The 22,788-nt window shown below is 45.2% G+C and overlaps 3 protein-coding genes across 8 annotated transcripts in view; all 3 read left to right on the top strand.

Moving 5' to 3' along the window:
- LOC134815899 (cilia- and flagella-associated protein 53-like) overlaps positions 1-22,788 on the top strand; it is an 889,273-nt gene that overhangs the window by 384,784 nt on the left and 481,701 nt on the right. The window lies entirely within an intron of this gene.
- Positions 1-22,788, top strand: part of LOC134815896 (probable ubiquitin carboxyl-terminal hydrolase MINDY-4) — a 623,521-nt gene that overhangs the window by 390,513 nt on the left and 210,220 nt on the right. The gene's annotated exons all lie outside the window — the stretch shown is intronic.
- The window catches only part of LOC134815889 (cGMP-specific 3',5'-cyclic phosphodiesterase-like), a 75,899-nt gene continuing 71,542 nt past the window's right edge, over positions 18,432-22,788 (top strand). For 4 of the 6 annotated variants that reach the window (XM_063824486.1, XM_063824485.1, XM_063824482.1 and 1 more), the window contains exon 1: positions 18,432-18,551. In XM_063824486.1, the coding sequence (XP_063680556.1) occupies positions 18,523-18,551 (29 nt within the window). In that variant the 5' untranslated portion in view covers positions 18,432-18,522. Of the gene's footprint in view, positions 18,552-19,304; positions 19,503-22,788 lie in introns of those variants that run through there. The other 2 variants (XM_063824488.1, XM_063824483.1) reach the window with 2 other exon arrangements.

Below are 22,788 nucleotides of genomic sequence, written 5' to 3'. Positions count from 1 at the left end.
TGTTCTTGCTCTATCGTACAGTGTAGCGGGTGTTCTTGCTCTATCGTACAGTGTAGTGGGTGGTCTTGCTCTATCGTACAGTGTAGTGGGTGGTCTTGCTCTATCGTACAGTGTAGTGGCTGTTCTTGCTCTATCGTACAGTGTAGTGGGTGTTATTGCTCTATCGTACAGTGTAGTGGGTGTTCTTGCTCTATCGTACAGTGTATAATATGTCCACTGCTACTATTGAGTTCAGGCCTGAGTTCTACAAGTACAGATTACAGAGCGTGCATGTCGTGTTATGATGAGGAAAGATAATACTAATGTACTAGGTATCTTAGAGCACACTTGGTATTGCTTGCTATTTGCTGCGACATCTTCCTAGTCTTACTGATACTGTTTCTTTTATTTACAGAACAGCTGTTTATAGAGGTGTTACAACGCAACTCTGTGTAGTAGTAACACCTGTACCTTGTAGTTTCCTTGTTTCTTAATCTCTTAGCTATCTTTGTAGTGTAGTTTTATTCTTTCCTAATTTCTTTGTACTGCGTATCTAGCTTGGCTTCAGATCTTCACTTACCAACCTAGCTTGTTGGTACTCAGCTTACCAGCTGGTAAGTCATGTTCTGAACACAAGCTAAGCTGGTAAGTCATGTTCTGAATAAAAGCTAAGTTGGTAAGTCATGTTCTGAATAAAAGCTAAGTTGGTGAGTATTAGCTTAGCTTGTGTTCAGAACATGACTTACCAACTAGGCGCTATTAACAAGTCCGATTTGATTAGTCTTCACTCAGCTGGTTTTACCGCAATTAACCGTGGGCAATTAATTAACTGGCTTCCAGCTGTGTCATTAGCATTTTTCTCATAATCAGTGCCATGGTTTTTTAAATTGGCTATACTTATATATTTAATTTCTATATTATATAATTTAATTTCTATATGGGAAAAAGCCGTTCCTAATGCAAAATGAGTAGCTTTTCATTACAAATTCTATTTTCTTGTAAACAGTCCGGAAATGTGAAAGGTGCCATGAATCTAGCCGGGGTAGTTTCACACTATATACTAACTACGGGTTTAACAGTTACAAAAACTAAATCAGTTAGTGCTGCTTACGTAGTAGTGTTGTATGTGCTGACATACACATTACACATATATATATACTAAATAGTTACTGTACATTTGGCGACATTACACATATACCTCACAAATAGTTACTGTACATTTAGCGACATTACACATATACCTCACAAATAGTTACTGTACATTTGGTGACATTACACGTATACCTCACAAATAGTTACTGTACATTTGGCGACATTACACGTATACCTCACAAATAGTTACTGTACATTTGGCGACATTACACATATACCTCACAAATAGTTTCTGTACATTTGGCGACATTACACATATACCTCACAAATAGTTACTGTACATTTGGCGACATTACACATATACCTCACAAATAGTTTCTGTACATTTGGCGACATTACACATATACCTCACAAATAGTTTCTGTACATTTGGCGACATTACACATATACCTCACAAATAGTTACTGTACATTTGGCGACATTGCACATATACCTCACAAATAGTTACTGTACATTTGGCGACATTACACATATACCTCACAAATAGTTACTGTACATTTGGCGACATTACACATATACCTCACAAATAGTTACTGTACATTTGGCGACATTACACATATACCTCGCAAATAGTTACTGTACATTTGGCGACATTACACGTATACCTCACAAATAGTTACTGTACATTTGGCGACATTACACGTATACCTCACAAATAGTTACTGTACATTTGGCGACATTACACGTATACCTCACAAATAGTTACTGTACATTTGGCGACATTACACGTATACCTCACAAATAGTTACTGTACATTTGGCGACATTACACATATACCTCACAAATAGTTACTGTACATTTGGCGACATTACACGTATACCTCACAAATAGTTACTGTACATTTGGCGACATTACACGTATACCTCACAAATAGTTACTGTACATTTGGCGACATTACACATATACCTCACAAATAGTTACTGTACATTTGGCGACATTGCACATATACCTCCCAAATAGTTACTGTACATTTGGCGACACCGAGGATGAGAGTCCTACTAGTCGCGCGACACCAAGGATGGGAGCCCTACTAGTCGCGCGACACCGAGGATTGGAGTCCTACTAGTCGCACGACACCGAGGATGGGAGTCCTAATAGTCGCGCGACATCGAAGATGAGAGTCTTACTAGTCGCGCGACACCGAGGATGAAAGTCCTACTAGTCGCACGACACCGAGGATGGGAGTCCTAATAGTCGCGCGACACCGAGGATGGGAGTCCTACTATTCGCGCGACACCGAGGATGGGAGTCCTACTAGTCGCGTGACACCGAGGATGGGAGTCCTACTAGTCGCGCGACACCGAGGATGGGAGTCCTACTAGTCGCGCGACACCGAGGATGGGAGTCCTACTAGTCGCACGACACCGAGGATGGGAGTCCTACTAGTCGCGCGACACCGAGGATGAGAGTCCTACTAGTCGCGTGACACCGAGGATGGGAGTCCTACTAGTCGCACGACACCGAGGATGGGAGTCCTACTAGTCGCGCGACACCGAGGATGGGAGTCCTACTAGTCGCGCGACACCGAGGATAAGAGTCCTACTAGTCGCGCGACACCGAGGATGAGAGTCCTACTAGTCGCTCTTTCAGACGGAACCAATTCAGGCAATGTGCAAAATGGTTTACAATTACTTTTTATTTAGATTGAACCACGATTTGTAAAATTGATGTTTAACTATTTTATTGCTGTTACTACCACCTTGAAAGCTTGGGGGTGGGAGTGTTAGTTTAGCTAGTGGCTGCTAATGGTGCACCTAGTAGTGTAACTATGGTAACTAATGGTGCACCAGCCCAGGACAAGCAATCTCCCAGCAAGTGACAATGCCTTTATACTATGTGAGCTAATATGTGAGCTGCACCTGTCAACAGGACGGTGTGAATTACAAGGCGGGGGTCCTGCCATCAGCTCCCAGTCTTTGTCAACATCTATTAAACTTAATTACTCTCGGTCTGAGGGGTCCCGCACTTAATGGACCTTGTTTAGTCCCAAACCTGACTATTTATATTATACTCATAGTTATATAAATATAACTCATTCCACAGCCTGGGTGGTGTATGAATTAATATCGAGGTTTGGTACGATCGGTACCTGGTCACATAGCTATGCTCGGTACCTGGTCACATAGCTATGCTCGGTACCTTGTCACATAGCTATGATCGGTACCTTGTCACAGCTATCTCTCTGACTTTGAATGTACACTGTACTTGTAGTCCTAGCCTGACCTCTATACCTTTCACTGCTTCATTGTGTTGAACTACTTTGCTTTGCTAATTAATTGCCTCGTGAATATTAGAGACAGGTGTAGCGAGTTGCTTTTATACTACAAATTCAGCGTCACTCACTCACTCACTCACTCACACACTCACTCACTCACTCACTCACTCACTCACTCACTCACTCACTCACTCACTCACTCACTCACTCACTCACTCACTCACTCACTCACTCACTCACTCACTCACTCACTCACTCACTCACTCACTCACTCACTCACTCACTCACTCACTCACTCACTCACTCACTCACTCACTCACTCACTCACTCACTCACTCACTCACTCACTCACTCACTCACTCACTCACTCACTCACTCACTCACGCAGACTCCTGTTTCCGTTGCAGAACGGAGCTCTGCAAATTATCACCGCGAATTGTTGCTTCCCTAAATACCTAACTGTCTATTATTGCTGACGTCACTAACAACCCACCAACCCACCCACCGACCAACCCACCCACCGACCCATGCATGTACGCATGTACGCAATACGCATGCACAATTAATTGTACAAACACACACACACACATAGAAATACACACTTACACATAACATGGTCTCCTAATTAACATTGGTTTATAATTAACGAATTGCTGTGTACTCTCCTCTAGAGAGCCACCCGCTGCTTTATGTCATAGTCGTGTTAGCAACGTTGTGCGGGGAGGTCAAGGGGGGGGGGGGCCACCCGCTGCTTTATGTCATAGTCGTGTTAGCAACGTTGTGGGGAGGTCAAGGGGGGGGGGGGGGGGCACCCGCTGCTTTATGTCATAGTCGTGCTAGCAACGTTGTTGGGGGAGGTCAAGGGGGGGGGGGGCACCCGCTGCTTTATGTCATAGTCGTGTTAGCAACGTTGTGCGGGGAGGTCAAGGGGGGGGGGGGCACCCGCTGCTTTATGTCATAGTCGTGTTAGCAACGTTGTTGGGGGAGGTCAAGAGGGGGGGGGGAGCCACCCGCTGCTTTATGTCATAGTCGTGTTAGCAACGTTGTTGGGGGAGGTCAAGGGGGGGGGGGGGAGCCACCCGCTGCTTTATGTCATAGTCGTGTTAGCAACGTTGTGGGGAGGTCAAGGGGGGGGGGCACCCGCTGCTTTATGTCATAGTCGTGCTAGCAACGTTGTTGGGGGAGGTCAAGGGGGGGGGGGGGAGCCACCCGCTGCTTTATGTCATAGTCGTGTTAGCAACGTTGTTGGGGGAGGTCAAGGGGGGGGGGGGGGGGGGGGAGCCACCCGCTGCTTTATGTCATAGTCGTGTTAGCAACGTTGTGGGGAGGTCAAGGGGGGGGGGGGGGGGGCACCCGCTGCTTTATGTCATAGTCGTGCTAGCAACGTTGTTGGGGGAGGTCAAGGGGGGGGGGGGGGGGGCACCCGCTGCTTTATGTCATAGTCGTGTTAGCAACGTTGTGCGGGGAGGTCAAGGGGGGGGGGGCACCCGCTGCTTTATGTCATAGTCGTGTTAGCAACGTTGTTGGGGAGGTCAAGGGGGGGGGTGGGGGGCACCCGCTGCTTTATGTCATAGTCGTGCTAGCAACGTTGTTGGGGGAGGTCAAGGGGGGGGGGGCACCCGCTGCTTTATGTCATAGTCGTGTTAGCAACGTTGTTGGGGAGGTCAAGGGGGGGGGGGGGCACCCGCTGCTTTATGTCATAGTCGTGTTAGCAACGTTGTGGGGAGGTCAAGGGGGGGGGGGGGGCACCCGCTGCTTTATGTCATAGTCGTGCTAGCAACGTTGTGGGGAGGTCAAGGGGGGGGGGGGGGCACCCGCTGCTTTATGTCATAGTCGTGCTAGCAACGTTGTTGGGGAGGTCAAGGGGGGGGGGGGGCACCCGCTGCTTTATGTCATAGTCGTGTTAGCAACGTTGTGGGGAGGTCAAGGGGGGGGGGGCACCCGCTGCTTTATGTCATAGTCGTGCTAGCAACGTTGTTGGGGGAGGTCAAGGGGGGGGGGGCACCCGCTGCTTTATGTCATAGTCGTGTTAGCAACGTTGTTGGGGAGGTCAAGGGGGGGGGGGGCACCCGCTGCTTTATGTCATAGTCGTGTTAGCAACGTTGTTGGGGAGGTCAAGGGGGGGGGGGGGGGTGGGGGGGGGGCTATTGTATCGCCTTTAATTATTGCAGTTACAATATTCGCTTTCTTGTTCGAAAAAAACTTCTTTGTTACCTTCAACATTATTGTTTGATTTATATCACCATGTATTGCGACCTTGTTACTTTATTACATCATCACTTAAAAATAAACGATATTGGGACACCGGAGCTGTCCTGAAGTCTAGAAACTAACCAAAGTTGACACGTTTAAAACAATAAAACATTCAAACGAGATTTACCTTTCAAATCCTGATTATATATTAGTGGTCTCAAGGTTACAGTATTATTGAATTAAGTGCATGTGACTGAGTGAGGGGGAGTGATCGAGCATATCATGTAGCCTAATTAGAAACACAAGAAGCGAGTTGATTGTACCAGCCTTATCTCCTCTTGGTATCATGCCAGGTCCCTAGAGACCAGGTTCTAAAACATTAATCACACCCTAGAGACCAGGTTCTAGAACATTAATCACACCCTAGAGACCTAACTGTGTGAAGACATCGGTCTTCACTCAACTTTTGGCCTTTCTCTCGGTGATAGCGTACCTCGCTTCTACTTTATCTAAGTACTTGAGAGATGTGTGATAGCGTACCTCGCTTCTACTTTATCTAAGTACTTGAGAGATGTGTGTTAGCGTACCTCGCTTCTACTTTATCTAATTACTTGAGAGATGAGTGATAGCGTACCTCGCTTCTACTTATCTAAGTACTTGAGAGATGTGTGATAGCGTACCTCGCTTCTACTTTAACTAAGTACTTGAGAGATGTGTGATAGCGTACCTCGCTTCTACTTTAACTAAGTACTTGAGAGATGTGTGATAGCGTACCTCGCTTCTACTTTATCTAAGTACTTGAGAGATGTGTGATAGCGTACCTCGCTTCTACTTTATCTAAGTACTTGAGAGATGTGTGATAGCGTACCTCGCTTCTACTTTATCTAAGTACTTGAGAGATGTGTGATAGCGTACCTCGCTTCTACTTTAACTAAGTACTTGAGAGATGTGTGTTAGCGTACCTCGCTTCTACTTTATCTAAGTACTTGAGAGATGTGTGATAGCGTACCTCGCTTCTACTTTATCTAATTACTTGAGAGATGTGTGATAGCGTACCTCGCTTCTACTTTATCTAATTACTTGAGAGATGTGTGATAGCGTACCTCGCTTCTACTTTATCTAAGTACTTGAGAGATGTGTGTTAGCGTACCTCGCTTCTACTTTATCTAAGTACTTGAGAGATGTGTGATAGCGTACCTCGCTTCTACTTTATCTAAGTACTTGAGAGATGTGTGATAGCGTACCTCGCTTCTACTTTAACTAAGTACTTGAGAGATGTGTGATAGCGTACCTCGCTTCTACTTTATCTAAGTACTTGAGAGATGTGTGTTAGCGTACCTCGCTTCTACTTTATCTAAGTACTTGAGAGATGTGTGATAGCGTAACTCGCTTCTACTTTATCTAATTACTTGAGAGATGTGTGATAGCGTACCTCGCTTCTACTTTATCTAATTACTTGAGAGATGTGTGATAGCGTACCTCGCTTCTACTTTATCTAAGTACTTGAGAGATGTGTGATAGCGTACCTCGCTTCTACTTTATCTAATTACTTGAGAGATGTGTGATAGCGTACCTCGCTTCTACTTTATCTAATTACTTGAGAGATGTGTGATAGCGTACCTCGCTTCTACTTTATCTAAGTACTTGAGAGATGTGTGATAGCGTACCTCGCTTCTACTTTATCTAAGTACTTGAGAGATGTGTGTTAGCGTACCTCGCTTCTACTTTATCTAAGTACTTGAGAGATGTGTGTTAGCGTACCTCGCTTCTACTTTATCTAAGTACTTGAGAGATGTGTGATAGCGTACCTCGCTTCTACTTTATCTAAGTACTTGAGAGATGTGTGATAGCGTACCTCGCTTCTACTTTATCTAAGTACTTGAGAGATGTGTGATAGCGTACCTCGCTTCTACTTTATCTAAGTACTTGAGAGATGTGTGATAGCGTACCTCGCTTCTACTTTATCTAAGTACTTGAGAGATGTGTGATAGCGTACCTCGCTTCTACTTTAACTAAGTACTTGAGAGATGTGTGATAGCGTACCTCGCTTCTACTTTATCTAAGTACTTGAGAGATGTGTGATAGCGTACCTCGCTTCTACTTTATCTAAGTACTTGAGAGATGTGTGATAGCGTACCTCGCTTCTACTTTATCTAAGTACTTGAGAGATGTGTGATAGCGTACCTCGCTTCTACTTTATCTAAGTACTTGAGAGATGTGTGATAGCGTACCTCGCTTCTACTTTATCTAAGTACTTGAGAGATGTGTGATAGCGTACCTCGCTTCTACTTTATCTAAGTACTTGAGAGATGTGTGATAGCGTACCTCGCTTCTACTTTATCTAATTACTTGAGAGATGTGTGTTAGCGTACCTCGCTTCTACTTTATCTAAGTACTTGAGAGATGTGTGATAGCGTACCTCGCTTCTACTTTAACTAAGTACTTGAGAGATGTGTGATAGCGTACCTCGCTTCTACTTTAACTAAGTACTTGAGAGATGTGTGATAGCGTACCTCGCTTCTACTTTATCTAAGTACTTGAGAGATGTGTGATAGCGTACCTCGCTTCTACTTTATCTAAGTACTTGAGAGATGTGTGACTAGCGTACCTCGCTTCTACTTTATCTAAGTACTTGAGAGATGTGTGATAGCGTACCTCGCTTCTACTTTATCTAAGTACTTGAGAGATGTGTGATAGCGTACCTCGCTTCTACTTTATCTAAGTACTTGAGAGATGTGTGATAGCGTACCTCGCTTCTACTTTATCTAAGTACTTGAGAGATGTGTGATAGCGTACCTCGCTTCTACTTTATCTAAGTACTTGAGAGATGTGTGATAGCGTACCTCGCTTCTACTTTATCTAAGTACTTGAGAGATGTGTGATAGCGTACCTCGCTTCTACTTATCTAAGTACTTGAGAGATGTGTGATAGCGTACCTCGCTTCTACTTTATCTAAGTACTTGAGAGATGTGTGATAGCGTACCTCGCTTCTACTTTATCTAAGTACTTGAGAGATGTGTGATAGCGTACCTCGCTTCTACTTTATCTAAGTACTTGAGAGATGTGTGATAGCGTACCTCGCTTCTACTTTATCTAATTACTTGAGAGATGTGTGATAGCGTACCTCGCTTCTACTTTATCTAATTACTTGAGAGATGTGTGATAGCGTACCTCGCTTCTACTTTATCTAAGTACTTGAGAGATGTGTGATAGCGTACCTCGCTTCTACTTTATCTAATTACTTGAGAGATGTGTGTTAGCGTACCTCGCTTCTACTTTATCTAAGTACTTGAGAGATGTGTGATAGCGTACCTCGCTTCACTTTATCTAAGTACTTGAGAGATGTGTGTTAGCGTACCTCGCTTCTACTTTATCTAAGTACTTGAGAGATGTGTGTTAGCGTACCTCGCTTCTACTTTATCTAAGTACTTGAGAGATGTGTGATAGCGTACCTCGCTTCTACTTTATCTAAGTACTTGAGAGATGTGTGTTAGCGTACCTCGCTTCTACTTTATCTAAGTACTTGAGAGATGTGTGTTAGCGTACCTCGCTTCTACTTTATCTAAGTACTTGAGAGATGTGTGTTAGCGTACCTCGCTTCTACTTTATCTAAGTACTTGAGAGATGTGTGATAGCGTACCTCGCTTCTACTTTATCTAAGTACTTGAGAGATGTGTGATAGCGTACCTCGCTTCTACTTTAACTAAGTACTTGAGAGATGTGTGATAGCGTACCTCGCTTCTACTTTATCTAAATACTTGAGAGATGTGTGATAGCGTACCTCGCTTCTACTTTATCTAAGTACTTGAGAGATGTGTGATAGCGTACCTCGCTTCTACTTTATCTAAGTACTTGAGAGATGTGTGATAGCGTACCTCGCTTCTACTTTATCTAAGTACTTGAGAGATGTGTGATAGCGTACCTCGCTTCTACTTTATCTAAGTACTTGAGAGATGTGTGATAGCGTACCTCGCTTCTACTTTATCTAAGTACTTGAGAGATGTGTGATAGCGTACCTCGCTTCTACTTTATCTAAGTACTTGAGAGATGTGTGATAGCGTACCTCGCTTCTACTTTATCTAAGTACTTGAGAGATGTGTGATAGCGTACCTCGCTTCTACTTTATCTAATTACTTGAGAGATGTGTGTTAGTGTACCTCGCTTCTACTTTATCTAAGTACTTGAGAGATGTGTGATAGCGTACCTCGCTTCTACTTTAACTAAGTACTTGAGAGATGTGTGATAGCGTACCTCGCTTCTACTTTAACTAAGTACTTGAGAGATGTGTGATAGCGTACCTCGCTTCTACTTTAACTAAGTACTTGAGAGATGTGTGATAGCGTACCTCGCTTCTACTTTATCTAAGTACTTGAGAGATGTGTGATAGCGTACCTCGCTTCTACTTTATCTAAGTACTTGAGAGATGTGTGCTAGCGTACCTCGCTTCTACTTTATCTAAGTACTTGAGAGATGTGTGATAGCGTACCTCGCTTCTACTTTATCTAAGTACTTGAGAGATGTGTGATAGCGTACCTCGCTTCTACTTTATCTAAGTACTTGAGAGATGTGTGATAGCGTACCTCGCTTCTACTTTATCTAAGTACTTGAGAGATGTGTGATAGCGTACCTCGCTTCTACTTTATCTAAGTACTTGAGAGATGTGTGCTAGCGTACCTCGCTTCTACTTTATCTAAGTACTTGAGAGATGTGTGATAGCGTACCTCGCTTCTACTTTAACTAAGTACTTGAGAGATGTGTGATAGCGTACCTCGCTTCTACTTTATCTAAGTACTTGAGAGATGTGTGATAGCGTACCTCGCTTCTACTTATCTAAGTACTTGAGAGATGTGTGATAGCGTACCTCGCTTCTACTTTATCTAAGTACTTGAGAGATGTGTGATAGCGTACCTCGCTTCTACTTTATCTAAGTACTTGAGAGATGTGTGATAGCGTACCTCGCTTCTACTTTATCTAAGTACTTGAGAGATGTGTGATAGCGTACCTCGCTTCTACTTTATCTAAGTACTTGAGAGATGTGTGATAGCGTACCTCGCTTCTACTTTATCTAAGTACTTGAGAGATGTGTGATAGCGTACCTCGCTTCTACTTTATCTAAGTACTTGAGAGATGTGTGATAGCGTACCTCGCTTCTACTTTATCTAAGTACTTGAGAGATGTGTGATAGCGTACCTCGCTTCTACTTTATCTAAGTACTTGAGAGATGTGTGATAGCGTACCTCGCTTCTACTTTATCTAAGTACTTGAGAGATGTGTGATAGCGTACATTGCTTCTACTTTTTTCTTGTTTTTGTTGACAAGGTTGTTGACAATCTTGATGGGTCGCGAGGGTCCCTCCCTCCAAACTTTGTATTGATATAATGGTTAGAGTATTATATAGTGAGTTGTGTACTCGTGTTCCGCACACTGCACACTATCCTACAGTACACTCCTGCAGTACGCTGCCACTCTGACTGTGACTAAAGTTGTGGTCTAAATGATGCAGTGTAGACTGCGTCAGCAGTGTAGTAATGCAGTGTCAGTACACTAGAGAGTGTGCACTGAGTGAGAGTGTGCACTGAGTGAGAGCGTGCACTGAGTGAGAGCGTGCACTGAGCGAGAGCGTGCACTGAGCGAGAGCGTGCACTGAGCGAGAGCGTGCACTGAGCGAGAGCGTGCACTGAGCGAGAGCGTGCACTGAGTGAGAGCGTGCACTGAGTGAGAGCGTGCACTGAGTGAGAGCGTGCACTGAGCGAGAGCGTGCACTGAGTGAGAGCGTGCACTGAGTGAGAGCGTGCACTGAGTGAGAGCGTGCACTGAGTGAGAGCGTGCACTGAGTGAGAGCGTGCACTGAGTGAGAGCGTGCACTGAGTGAGAGCGTGCACTGAGTGAGAGCGTGCACTGAGTGAGACCGTGCACTGAGGGAGAGCGTGCACTGAGTGAGAGCGTGCACTGAGTGAGAGCGTGCACTGAGTGAGAGCGTGCACTGAGTGAGAGCGTGCACTGAGTGAGAGCGTGCACTGAGTGAGAGCGTGCACTGAGTGAGAGCGTGCACTGAGTGAGAGCGTGCACTGAGCGAGAGCGTGCACTGAGCGAGAGCGTGCACTGAGCGAGAGCGTGCACTGAGCGAGAGCGTGCACTGAGTGAGAGCGTGCACTGAGTGAGAGCGTGCACTGAGTGAGAGCGTGCACTGAGTAAGAGCGTGCACTGAGTGAGAGCGTGCACTGAGTGGGAGCGTACACTGAGTGAGAGCGTGCACTGAGTGAGAGCGTGCACTGAGTGAGAGCGTGCACTGAGTGAGAGCGTGCACTGAGTGAGAGCGTGCACTGAGTGAGAGCGTGCACTGAGTGAGAGTGTGCACTGAGCGAGAGCGTACACTGAGCGAGAGCGTGCACTGAGTGAGAGCGTGCACTGAGTGAGAGCGTGCACTGAGTGAGACCGTGCACTGAGTGAGAGCGTGCACTGAGTGAGAGCGTGTACTGAGTGAGAGCGTGCACTGAGTGAGAGCGTGCACTGAGTGAGAGCGTGCACTGAGCGAGAGCGTGCACTGAGCGAGAGCGTGCACTGAGTGAGAGCGTGCACTGAGTGAGAGCGTGCACTGAGTGAGAGCGTACACTGAGTGAGAGCGTGCACTGAGTGAGAGCGTGCACTGAGCGAGAGCGTGCACTGAGTGAGAGCGTGCACTGAGTGATTGCGTGCACTGAGTGAGAGCGTGCACTGAGCGAGAGCGTGCACTGAGTGAGAGCGTGCACTGAGTGAGAGCGTGCACTGAGTGAGACCGTGCACTGAGTGAGAGCGTGCACTGAGTGAGAGCGTGCACTGAGTGAGAGCGTGCACTGAATGAGAGCGTGCACTGAGTGAGAGCGTGCACTGAGTGAGAGCGTGCACTGAGTGAGAGCGTGCACTGAGTGAGAGCGTGCACTGAATGAGAGCGTGCACTGAGTGAGAGCGTGCACTGAGTGAGAGCGTGCACTGAATGAGAGCGTGCACTGAGTGAGAGCGTGCACTGAGTGAGAGCGTGCACTGAGTGAGAGCGTGCACTGAATGAGAGCGTGCACTGAGTGAGAGCGTGCACTGAGTGAGAGCGTGCACTGAGTGAGAGCGTGCACTGAGTGAGAGCGTGCACTGAGTGAGAGCGTGCACTGAGTGAGAGCGTGCACTGAATGAGAGCGTGCACTGAGTGAGAGCGTGCACTGAGTGAGAGCGTGCACTGAGTGAGAGCGTGCACTGAGTGAGAGCGTGCACTGAGTGAGAGCGTGCACTGAGTGAGAGCGTGCACTGAATGAGAGCGTGCACTGAGTGAGAGCGTGCACTGAGTGAGAGCGTGCACTGAGTGAGAGCGTGCACTGAGTGAGAGTGTGCACTGAATGAGAGCGTGCACTGAGTGAGAGCGTGCACTGAGTGAGAGCGTGCACTGAGTGAGAGCGTGCACTGAGTGAGAGCGTGCACTGAGTGAGAGCGTGCACTGAGTGAGAGCGTGTACTGAGTGAGCTGTAAGGTCAGGTGATGACACAATTGCGTCCTCCTGTTTCTTGTTTCTCACAACTCACTGTTCTAGATCTACCTTTTAGCGGGTTCACTACAATATGCTACATGCTATATACTACATGGCAGTTTACATTTTCTTTTCTTCATTGTTACAATATTGTATTAATTATAGTATTAAGTAAATAGTTTGAATTATTGTATTAAGTAAATAGTTTAAATTAGATAGTTTGAATTATTGTATAAAGTAAATAGTTTTAATTATTGTATTAAGTAAATAGTTTGAATTATTGTATTAAGTAAATAGTTTAAATTATTGTATTAATTAGATAGTTTGAATTATTGTATAAAGTAAATAGTTTGAATTATTGTATTAAGTTAATAGTTTGAATTATTGTATTAAGTAAATAGTTTAAATTATTGTATTAATTAGATAGTTTGAATTATTGTATAAAGTAAATAGTTTGAATTATTGTATGTGAATATGCAGCATATTATGTAAATATGCAGTATAGTATGATCCAGTTTAATAATGATAACATTAATAATTAAAGTATATTATATTATATATAATACTTGTGGCTGATACGGTTGCATTACTAGGGGAGGGCTAGTGTACTACATGACTTACTTACTTGACTTAAGGCGGCTTCAGCGTCCGAGTATTGATGCGCTGTCTCCATAAAACTCTATCCGCCATAAGTCCGCCCATTTCTCCAGTGTCGTTGAGACCCGTGTCAGCTCGTAGGCTATCAACATAGGTCATGGCTGGTCTCCCCCTACTCCGCACCCCATGAGTTGGTTCCCAGAGTAGCAAGCGGTTTGCGACTAGTTCTGGGTGCCGGTGGATATGGCCTGCTAGTCGCATCCTGCGCTCTTGGATCTTCATGGTTGCTCTCGGTAGGTTGCCATAGACTTCTTTGTTGGTTTTTCGCTGCTTCCAATCCACATTAAGTGCCATCCTTAGCATTCTAGTGTAGCAGCCATCAATGCGTTTCTTCAATTGCTCTGTCAACGTCCAGGTTTCAGAACCATAAAGAAGTATTGACTCCACAGTAGCAACAAATAGACGGATCTTTAGTCCTCTTCTAAGGTCAGACTTCCACATCTTCTTTAGCTTGTGGCAGGCTGCCCAAGCCTTAGCTTTTCTGACCCGCAGGTCCCTCTCTGTTGTTGCTATCCAAGCTCCAAGGTAAACAAAGTCTGTCACCTTTTCCAGCTGATTTCCAGAACAGCTATTAAGACTACTCGCCTCCTCTGTCATGTTCAGAGTCATGAACTTAGTTTTAGAGCCGTTCATGGCTAGCCCAACACTCAGTGCTGCTTTCTCAAGCCTGTCCAGGAGTAGTTTTGCCCCTTCAATGGTATCAGTGATAAGGGCAACATCATCTGCAAACTCGACGTCTGCGATCTTCTCGGCACCAATCCTTCTACTCCGTGCAGGCCTGAGGGTAAACCCAGAGTCCGAGTCATCATCGTCTATAGTCACTGTCATGATATAGTCAATCACGATAATGAACAAGTACGGGGCAAGAGTGTCTCCTTGCAGTACTCCAGCCAGGATATCAAAAATTTCTGTTATACCATCGGCTGTAACTACTTTAGCCTTTGTGCTCGTATAGATACCCTCAATGAGCCGCACTATGGCTTCTGGTATGCCATATGCTTTTAATATCTTCATGAGCAAACCTCTATGCACACTATCGAACGCCTTTTTGAAATCAATGAAAACCATGGTGGCCTTAAGATTTTTGGCTCTAGCACCCTCCATAATTCTTCGTAGAGCAAGGATGTGCGATGTTGTAGAGCGCCCAGGTCTAAAGCCATTCTGGTTGTCCCTTAAAACTTCCTCAAGACTTGGCTTCATCCTGTTCAGCAACATTTTGTTCAGAGTTTTACTGACTATCGATGTCAGAGATATTCCTCTGTAGTTGTCGGTCTTAGTGAGGTCCCCTTTCTTTGGCACAGGAACAATATTACTGAGCTTCCATTGGTCGGGCATGAGACCATCACATAATGCATCGTTGCAGAACTTCAGGATGACGTCATCGATGTCCACCCTCTTCATCACTTCAGGTGAGATACCATCATCACCATAAGCTTTGCCTTCTACTATCTGCTTTTTGGCAAGACGTAGTTCCTCAATGGTGAACGGGCCATCCTCTATATTCAGTGGAGGGTGTATATTCCTGATCGGAATACTATTGTCAGGGACTTTGGGTGGCTGTCCAAGTAACCCAGAGAAGTGCTTCCTCCAGTTCTCAAGACGTTCTGTTGAGCTGCCCCCTTCCACGAGTCCACAGCTGGGATTTGTCCTCCCTGAAATATCGTTGACAAGCTTCCAGGATTCCTTGTTCTTACAACGATCAGCAGTATCCTCAACTTTCCTGATCTTTCCTTTCAGGATCTCCTCCTCTACCTCTTTGTAGCAGGCCTTTAACAAATCCTTTTTAGTGGCGACTTCCTCTCTCTTCTCCTCACAAGGCTCCTGATGGTATTGGTCCTTGGCCAAGAACAGTCCCCTCCTTGCACTGTCCACTCTTGGGTCACTTGAGGGGTCAATCTGCTTTTGTCGAGTCTTCTTTGGCAGAAGGCTCTTGTTTGCCGCCTCAATAGCAACCATAAGCTTCCCGTAGCTTTCAGTGGCCCCATCATCCTCCTCTACCAGGCCAGAGAATCTATTCCGAACTTCAATTGCATACTTTTTTTGAAGCTCACCATCCGACTTCAGGGCACTATAATCATAGTTAACTTTTTTCGGAGGCCTGTGTCCTTTCCTAAAGCTAACTTTGATCTTACACACTACAACTCTGTGATCAGATCCCAACGACTGAAAAGTGTTGTAAACTTCAGTGTTCTTTAATGAGTTTTTCCACTTCCGCCGTATGAGGATATAGTCAATCTGACCTTTGTTAAGTGTCCCATCGGATAAGAAGGTCCACCTCTTGTTGACCTTCTTTCTGAAGCGGATATTGGTAATTTCCATATCGCACTCCAGGGCAGTGTCTCTCAGTAGCTCTCCATTCCGATTGGTACGAGTATGAAAGTACCAACGGGAATCTTCTTCACTCTCCTTTCCAAGCCGGGCGTTCATATCTCCCTCTGTGATCAGCAGGTGGTGCGCTGGCACATCATTCATAGCCTGTCTAAGGGTGTTATGGAAATCCTCCGCTTCTTCAACTAGTGCTGCCTCGGTAGGACTATAGGCAGTTATAGTTGTGAGTCTGGGATTTCCGTTGAAAGAGATAGTCAGCACCCTTGAGCCATAGGGTTTAATGAGGCTGATTGCGCTGTATGCTCTTCTAGTCAGCAGAAAGCCCACTCCACCAGTGGCTGCTCCTGCTCCATTCCTCCATGCTGAAACAGTTACCAAGCTAACCCCCTCCTTGAACTTTTCGATCTTGATCGGCTCCTGGTGGACAATCCTATGTTCTTGGATCCCAAGGATCTCCATGCCACTCTCCAGAAACTGAGTCACGAGTTCAAGGCGCTTGTAACCTTCTCTAGCAGTTCGGACATTAAATGTCCCTACTAGAGCTACCTCACTACAAGAAACCAATGCATCCCCATCCTTTTTTTGTTGTTTTATGTTATTTTTTGTGCCGGGTGAAGGAGCCGGCATATCATCTGTCACCCCTCTCCTAGGGAGTTTTAGGGTGAGAGAGTCATCAATCCGGTCCCCTCCGACATCTAAATCAGTGGTAGGGACTTTAACCCTAGTGTTATTATAAGACATCATCAAACTTTTCAATGGCTGGTGTCTCATGCGCAGTCCCCTGCACATCAGGCAAAGTGAGACACCTACTTAACGCCGGGCGCCACTTGAGCGTTAAATGACTTATCCATCTTGGCCACGTGAGTAACAACTTCCGCTAGAACACTTGTTGCTACTAATCAGTAAGAGTGGGTTTTGTGATGATGTCCTGTCGTTGTATTATTTCTTCTTTCTTCACCAATTCCAATAAATGACTATACGCTTTTGTCCCAAAGCTTAGGGAGATTAGAGTGTGAGCCAAGGCTCCACTTTTACGGGGGCTAACCTTCCCCCTGACTACCTCGTTACCCCAGGCATGGGGGGCCGATCCTGTTACCAGAGCGTGGTCCAGTTTACCTGGGTCATAGAAACAAGGTCAGAGGCAAACGGCCAATACCTCTTTAGCTACTGTTCACTCCACAGCCGGGGGAGTCACTGATTCTCTGCACCTCTCTTCTCTTGAGGTTTAGAGTTAGGAGACAATTATGTGATTCAATAATTGAAATCCGCGGGGGTCAGTGAGCCTCCCGTCGTTACCCCAGGCATGGGGGGCCGATCCTGTTACCAGAGCGTGGTCCAGTTTACCTGGGTCATAGAAACAAGGTCAGAGGCAAACGGCCAATACCTCTTTAGCTACTGTTCACTCCACAGCCGGGGGAGTCACTGATTCTCTGCACCTCTCTTCTCTTGAGGTTTAGAGTTAGGAGACAATTATGTGATTCAATAATTGAAATCCGCGGGGGTCAGTGAGCCTCCCGTCGCCCTTCGCTGCCCTTAGCCTAGAGATCACCACTGTTCATCCAGTTTCCAGTCTTCACCACGAGGAGGTAGCAGGATAGGACTTGTTGTGGAGAGGCTTCATCTTGCTGTTCGATGTGGTACTGGAAAAGGGCACCAACGGGGTAGCCCTTTTTCGAGGTTCTGGCTGCTGCAGGCAGATCCAGGGTCTCTATCCAGCGGTGACGCTTTGGGCCACCTGCGCTTCACACAACCATTGGAAGACCATGAGTGTTATATATATAATACTTGTGGCTGATACGGTTGCATTACTAGGGGAGGGCTAGTGTACTACATGAGTGTTATATATATAATACTTGTGGCTGATACGGTTGCATTACTAGGGGAGGGCTAGTGTACTACATGAGTGTTATATATATAATACTTGTGGCTGATACGGTTGCATTACTAGTTACCATAGTTACACTACTAGTTACCATAGTTACCATTACTAGGGGAGGGCTAGTGTACTACATGAGTGTTATATATATAATACTTGTGGCTGATACGGTTGCATTACTAGGGGAGGGCTAGTGTACTACATGAGTGTTATAGATAATACTTGTGGCTGATACGGTTGCATTACTAGTTACCATAGTTACACTACTAGTTACCATAGTTACCATTACTAGGGGAGGGCTAGTGTACTACATGAGTGTTATATATAATACTTGTGGCTGATACGGTTGCATTACTAGGGGAGGGCTAGTGTACTACATGAGTGTTATATATATAATACTTGTGGCTGATACGGTTGCATTACTAGGGGAGGGCTAGTGTACTACATGAGTGTTATAGATAATACTTGTGGCTGATACGGTTGCATTACTAGTTACCATAGTTACACTACTAGTTACCATAGTTACCATTACTAGGGGAGGGCTAGTGTACTACATGAGTGTTGAGAGTGGAGACTGGAGGAATATATATGAGATAGAAGCAGCTGCCCTGAGACGGGGCCAGAGGAAACATGCCCAGTTTTATCAAGAAACTGGGGAGGTGAGTAAAACATATAATATACCTGTGTGAGCTGTGAAGCACTTGTCAATATGTGTGTGTGTGTATGTGTGTGTGCGTGTGTGCGTGTGCGCGTGCGTGCGTGCGTGCGTGCGTGCATGCGTGCGTGCGTGTGTGTGTGTGCATGCGTGCGTGCGTGCGTGCGTGCGTGCGTGCGTGCGTGCGTGCGTGTGTGTGTGTGAGTGTGTGTGTGTGAGTGTGTGAGTGTGTGAGTGTGTGTGTGTTGGACTATAGTTAGTGAAGCACTGCTCACCACTTTATCTAATTCCCGAACTTAAAGGCTGCTATTCTAATGACCCGTTAATTATTTTATTAGTTCGCTGAACTGCCTCATTGGGGCTAAGTTGCACTGTGCGAGCCCCCCTATATCTGTTACCATGGTTACAGGCCCCCCCCCCCCCCCCCCTAACGCTGTTGCATGGAATATAGTTATACTTGTTATAGGGGGGGGGGGGTGTAGTGCACCTCCTCCCCCCGCTATATTGTTATAGGGGGGTGTAGTGTACCCCTCCCCCGCTATATTGTTATAGGGGGGGTGGGTGTAGTGTACCCCCTCCCCCGCTATACTTGTTATAGGGGGGGGGGGTGTAGTGTACCCCCTCCCCCCGCTATACTTGCTGCATTATAATAATATATTGTAATACATAATTATGATATTTATTTATATTTCATCAAATTAAAATTGTATATTTTGATAGTGTATTATTTACTCCCTGCTACCAGAGTATATTATGTAGGTAATGAATAGGAAGCCACCTCGTCGGTAGTAGTATGTTCCTTCTAATTGTAAATCATCCTGGGTATGTGTTTATCGTGAGCTGTAACAGAAAGTGAAACTTTAAACAGAAAGTGAAGCTTTAAACAGAAAGTGAAACTTTAAACAGAAAGTGAAACTTTAAACAGAAAGTCAGCTGCTTAGATGACTATGGGAAGGTAAAATGTCATTTTAAATACAAATTTAAGCATGGATAATTGGATATTCATTACTATTACTATTAGTAGTAGTAGTAGTAATAATTAGGGTGTAGAACCACACTGTGCTCAAACCCATTACTATACGTGTTGTAGATTTGTGATATGTTTGTGTTTCCAGTGATGTTAATAATGCATGTGCCCAGGGACGCCCCCCCCCCTGGCTACGTGCCTGCATGTGCCTGCCACCCGATCATAATTACACTGCTTTATACACTTACTAGAAAGCCCGTGGTAACAGGGATGAAGCTAGTAGTATTCTTTGAAAGACATTTTTAATCGCATCAAAAAAGTCCATCCCAACGGAAGATACAGCCGATTTAAATGTTAAACACTTTAAACACAACGTAATTATCACAAAACCGACCAAAATGCCGTTCCAACAATCTTTGCACGTGCACGTGTGCATTACAACACCGTTGCTAACTTGCTATGCAACCTTTTGGTTTTTACCTAACTTCTTTGAATTCTTTGAATTATAATAATGATTAGGTCTGATCGTCATCTTCTTACAGCGTTCGATGTCTGTGTGTAGTAGTCCCATTACCTTAGTATTGCTGTACAACTACTACAAATTATAATAATGACTAGAAAGCCCGTGGTAACAGGGATGAAACTAGTAGTTTTCTATTTCTTTGGCAGTCAGTTTTAATCGTATCAAAAAGTATTAATCCTCACCGAAAATACAGCCGATCTAAATGTAGCTCGCACTGAACACAACGTAATTACCACAAAACCGATCAAAATGTCGCTCGCCAAGCATTGCACGTGCACGTTCAACACCGTTTTTTAATTTTGTATCTCAACACTTATTTTACCTCGGACATTCCAACAGCCACATTGTTACACAAACTACTACTATGGTTACTATACAACTTTTATTTGTTTACCTAATTTGCACGTGGGCGGTCGTACATACATTCTACAGAATAATTCTTTGAATTATAAATAAGACTAGAAAACCCGTGGTTAGGGAGGAAACTAATAGTATTTTTGTTAGTAAGTTTAAATCGTGTCAATAATATCCTACACAAGTACTCAACCGAAGATACAGCCAAATAAAATCTTGCTCGCACTAAACACAACGTAATATCAACAAAACCGATAAAAATGCAGTTTTAACAATCTTTGCACGTGCACGTGCGTGTAACAATCCTCGTTACTATGGTTACTACACAACTTCCTATTTCTCGTCTGATTTGCACGTGGGCGGTCGTACAGACAGACAGACAAAAATAATTCTCTGAATTATAGTAAAGATAATTGAAAACCCCTGGTCACAGGGAAGAAGCTAATAGTATTCTTTGATTTTCATATAATCATCAAAAAATATCCGTCCCAATTCCCAACCGAAGATACATTTCCTCCCAACATGTCACTTGGAGGTGTCACAGTGTTTGGAATGAGTAAAGCAAGCAGACCCCTCATTTCCTCCCAACATGTCACTTGGAGGTGTCACAGTGTTTGGAATGAGTAAAGCAAGCAGACCCCTCATTTCCTCCCAACATGTCACTTGGAGGTGTCACAGTGTTTGGAATGAGTAAAGCAAGCAGACCCCTCATTTCCTCCCAACATGTCACTTGGCGGTGTCACAGTGTTTGGAATGAGTAAAGCAAGCAGACCCCTCATTTCCTCCCAACATGTCACTTGGAGGTGTCACAGTGTTTGGAATGAGTAAAGCAAGCAGACCCCTCATTTCCTCCCAACATGTCACTTGGAGGTGTCACAGTGTTTGGAATGAGTAAAGCAAGCAGACCCCTCATTTCCTCCCAACATGTCACTTGGAGGTGTCACAGTGTTTGGAATGAGTAAAGCAAGCAGACCCCTCATTTCCTCCCAACATGTCACTTGGCGGTGTCACAGTGTTTGGAATGAGTAAAGCAAGCAGACCCCTCATTTCCTCCCAACATGTCACTTGGAGGTGTCACAGTGTTTGGAATGAGTAAAGCAAGCAGACCCCTCATTTCCTCCCAACATGTCACTTGGAGGTGTCACAGTGTTTGGAATGAGTAAAGCAAGCAGACCCCTCATTTCCTCCCAACATGTCACTTGGAGGTGTCACAGTGTTTGGAATGAGTAAAGCAAGCAGACCCCTCATTTCCTCCCAACATGTCACTTGGAGGTGTCACAGTGTTTGGAATGAGTAAAGCAAGCAGACCCCTCATTTCCTCCCAACATGTCACTTGGCGGTGTCACAGTGTTTGGAATGAGTAAAGCAAGCAGACCCCTCATTTCCTCCCAACATGTCACTTGGAGGTGTCACAGTGTTTGGAATGAGTAAAGCAAGCAGACCCCTCATTTCCTCCCAACATGTCACTTGGAGGTGTCACAGTGTTTGGAATGAGTAAAGCAAGCAGACCCCTCATTTCCTCCCAACATGTCACTTGGCGGTGTCACAGTGTTTGGAATGAGTAAAGCAAGCAGACCCCTCATTTCCGACCAACATGTCACTTGGAGGTGTCACAGTGTTTGGAATGAGTAAAGCAAGCAGACCCCTCATTTCCTCCCAACATGTCACTTGGAGGTGTCACAGTGTTTGGAATGAGTAAAGCAAGCAGACCCCTCATTTCCTCCCAACATGTCACTTGGAGGTGTCACAGTGTTTGGAATGAGTAAAGCAAGCAGACCCTTCATTTCCTCCCAACATGTCACTTGGAGGTGTCACAGTGTTTGGAATGAGTAAAGCAAGCAGACCCCTCATTTCCTCCCAACATGTCACTTGGAGGTGTCACAGTGTTTGGAATGAGTAAAGCAAGCAGACCCCTCATTTCCTCCCAACATGTCACTTGGCGGTGTCACAGTGTTTGGAATGAGTAAAGCAAGCAGACCCCTCATTTCCTCCCAACATGTCACTTGGAGGTGTCACAGTGTTTGGAATGAGTAAAGCAAGCAGACCCCTCATTTCCTCCCAACATGTCACTTGGAGGTGTCACAGTGTTTGGAATGAGTAAAGCAAGCAGACCCCTCATTTCCTCCCAACATGTCACTTGGAGGTGTCACAGTGTTTGGAATGAGTAAAGCAAGCAGACCCCTCATTTCCTCCCAACATGTCACTTGGAGGTGTCACAGTGTTTGGAATGAGTAAAGCAAGCAGACCCCTCATTTCCTCCCAACATGTCACTTGGAGGTGTCACAGTGTTTGGAATGAGTAAAGCAAGCAAACCCCTAATTTCCTCCCAACATGTCACTTGGAGGTGTCACAGTGTTTGGAATGAGTAAAGTAAGCAGACCCCTCATTTCCTCCCAA

This window comes from Bolinopsis microptera, chromosome 5 (assembly GCF_026151205.1).
Source record: "Bolinopsis microptera isolate Bmic1 chromosome 5, MBARI_Bmic_1.0, whole genome shotgun sequence".
Lineage (NCBI taxonomy): Eukaryota > Metazoa > Ctenophora > Tentaculata > Lobata > Bolinopsidae > Bolinopsis > Bolinopsis microptera.
The sequence above is the reverse complement of the archived record's forward strand: the minus strand, read 5'-3'. Positions and strand labels throughout refer to the sequence as shown.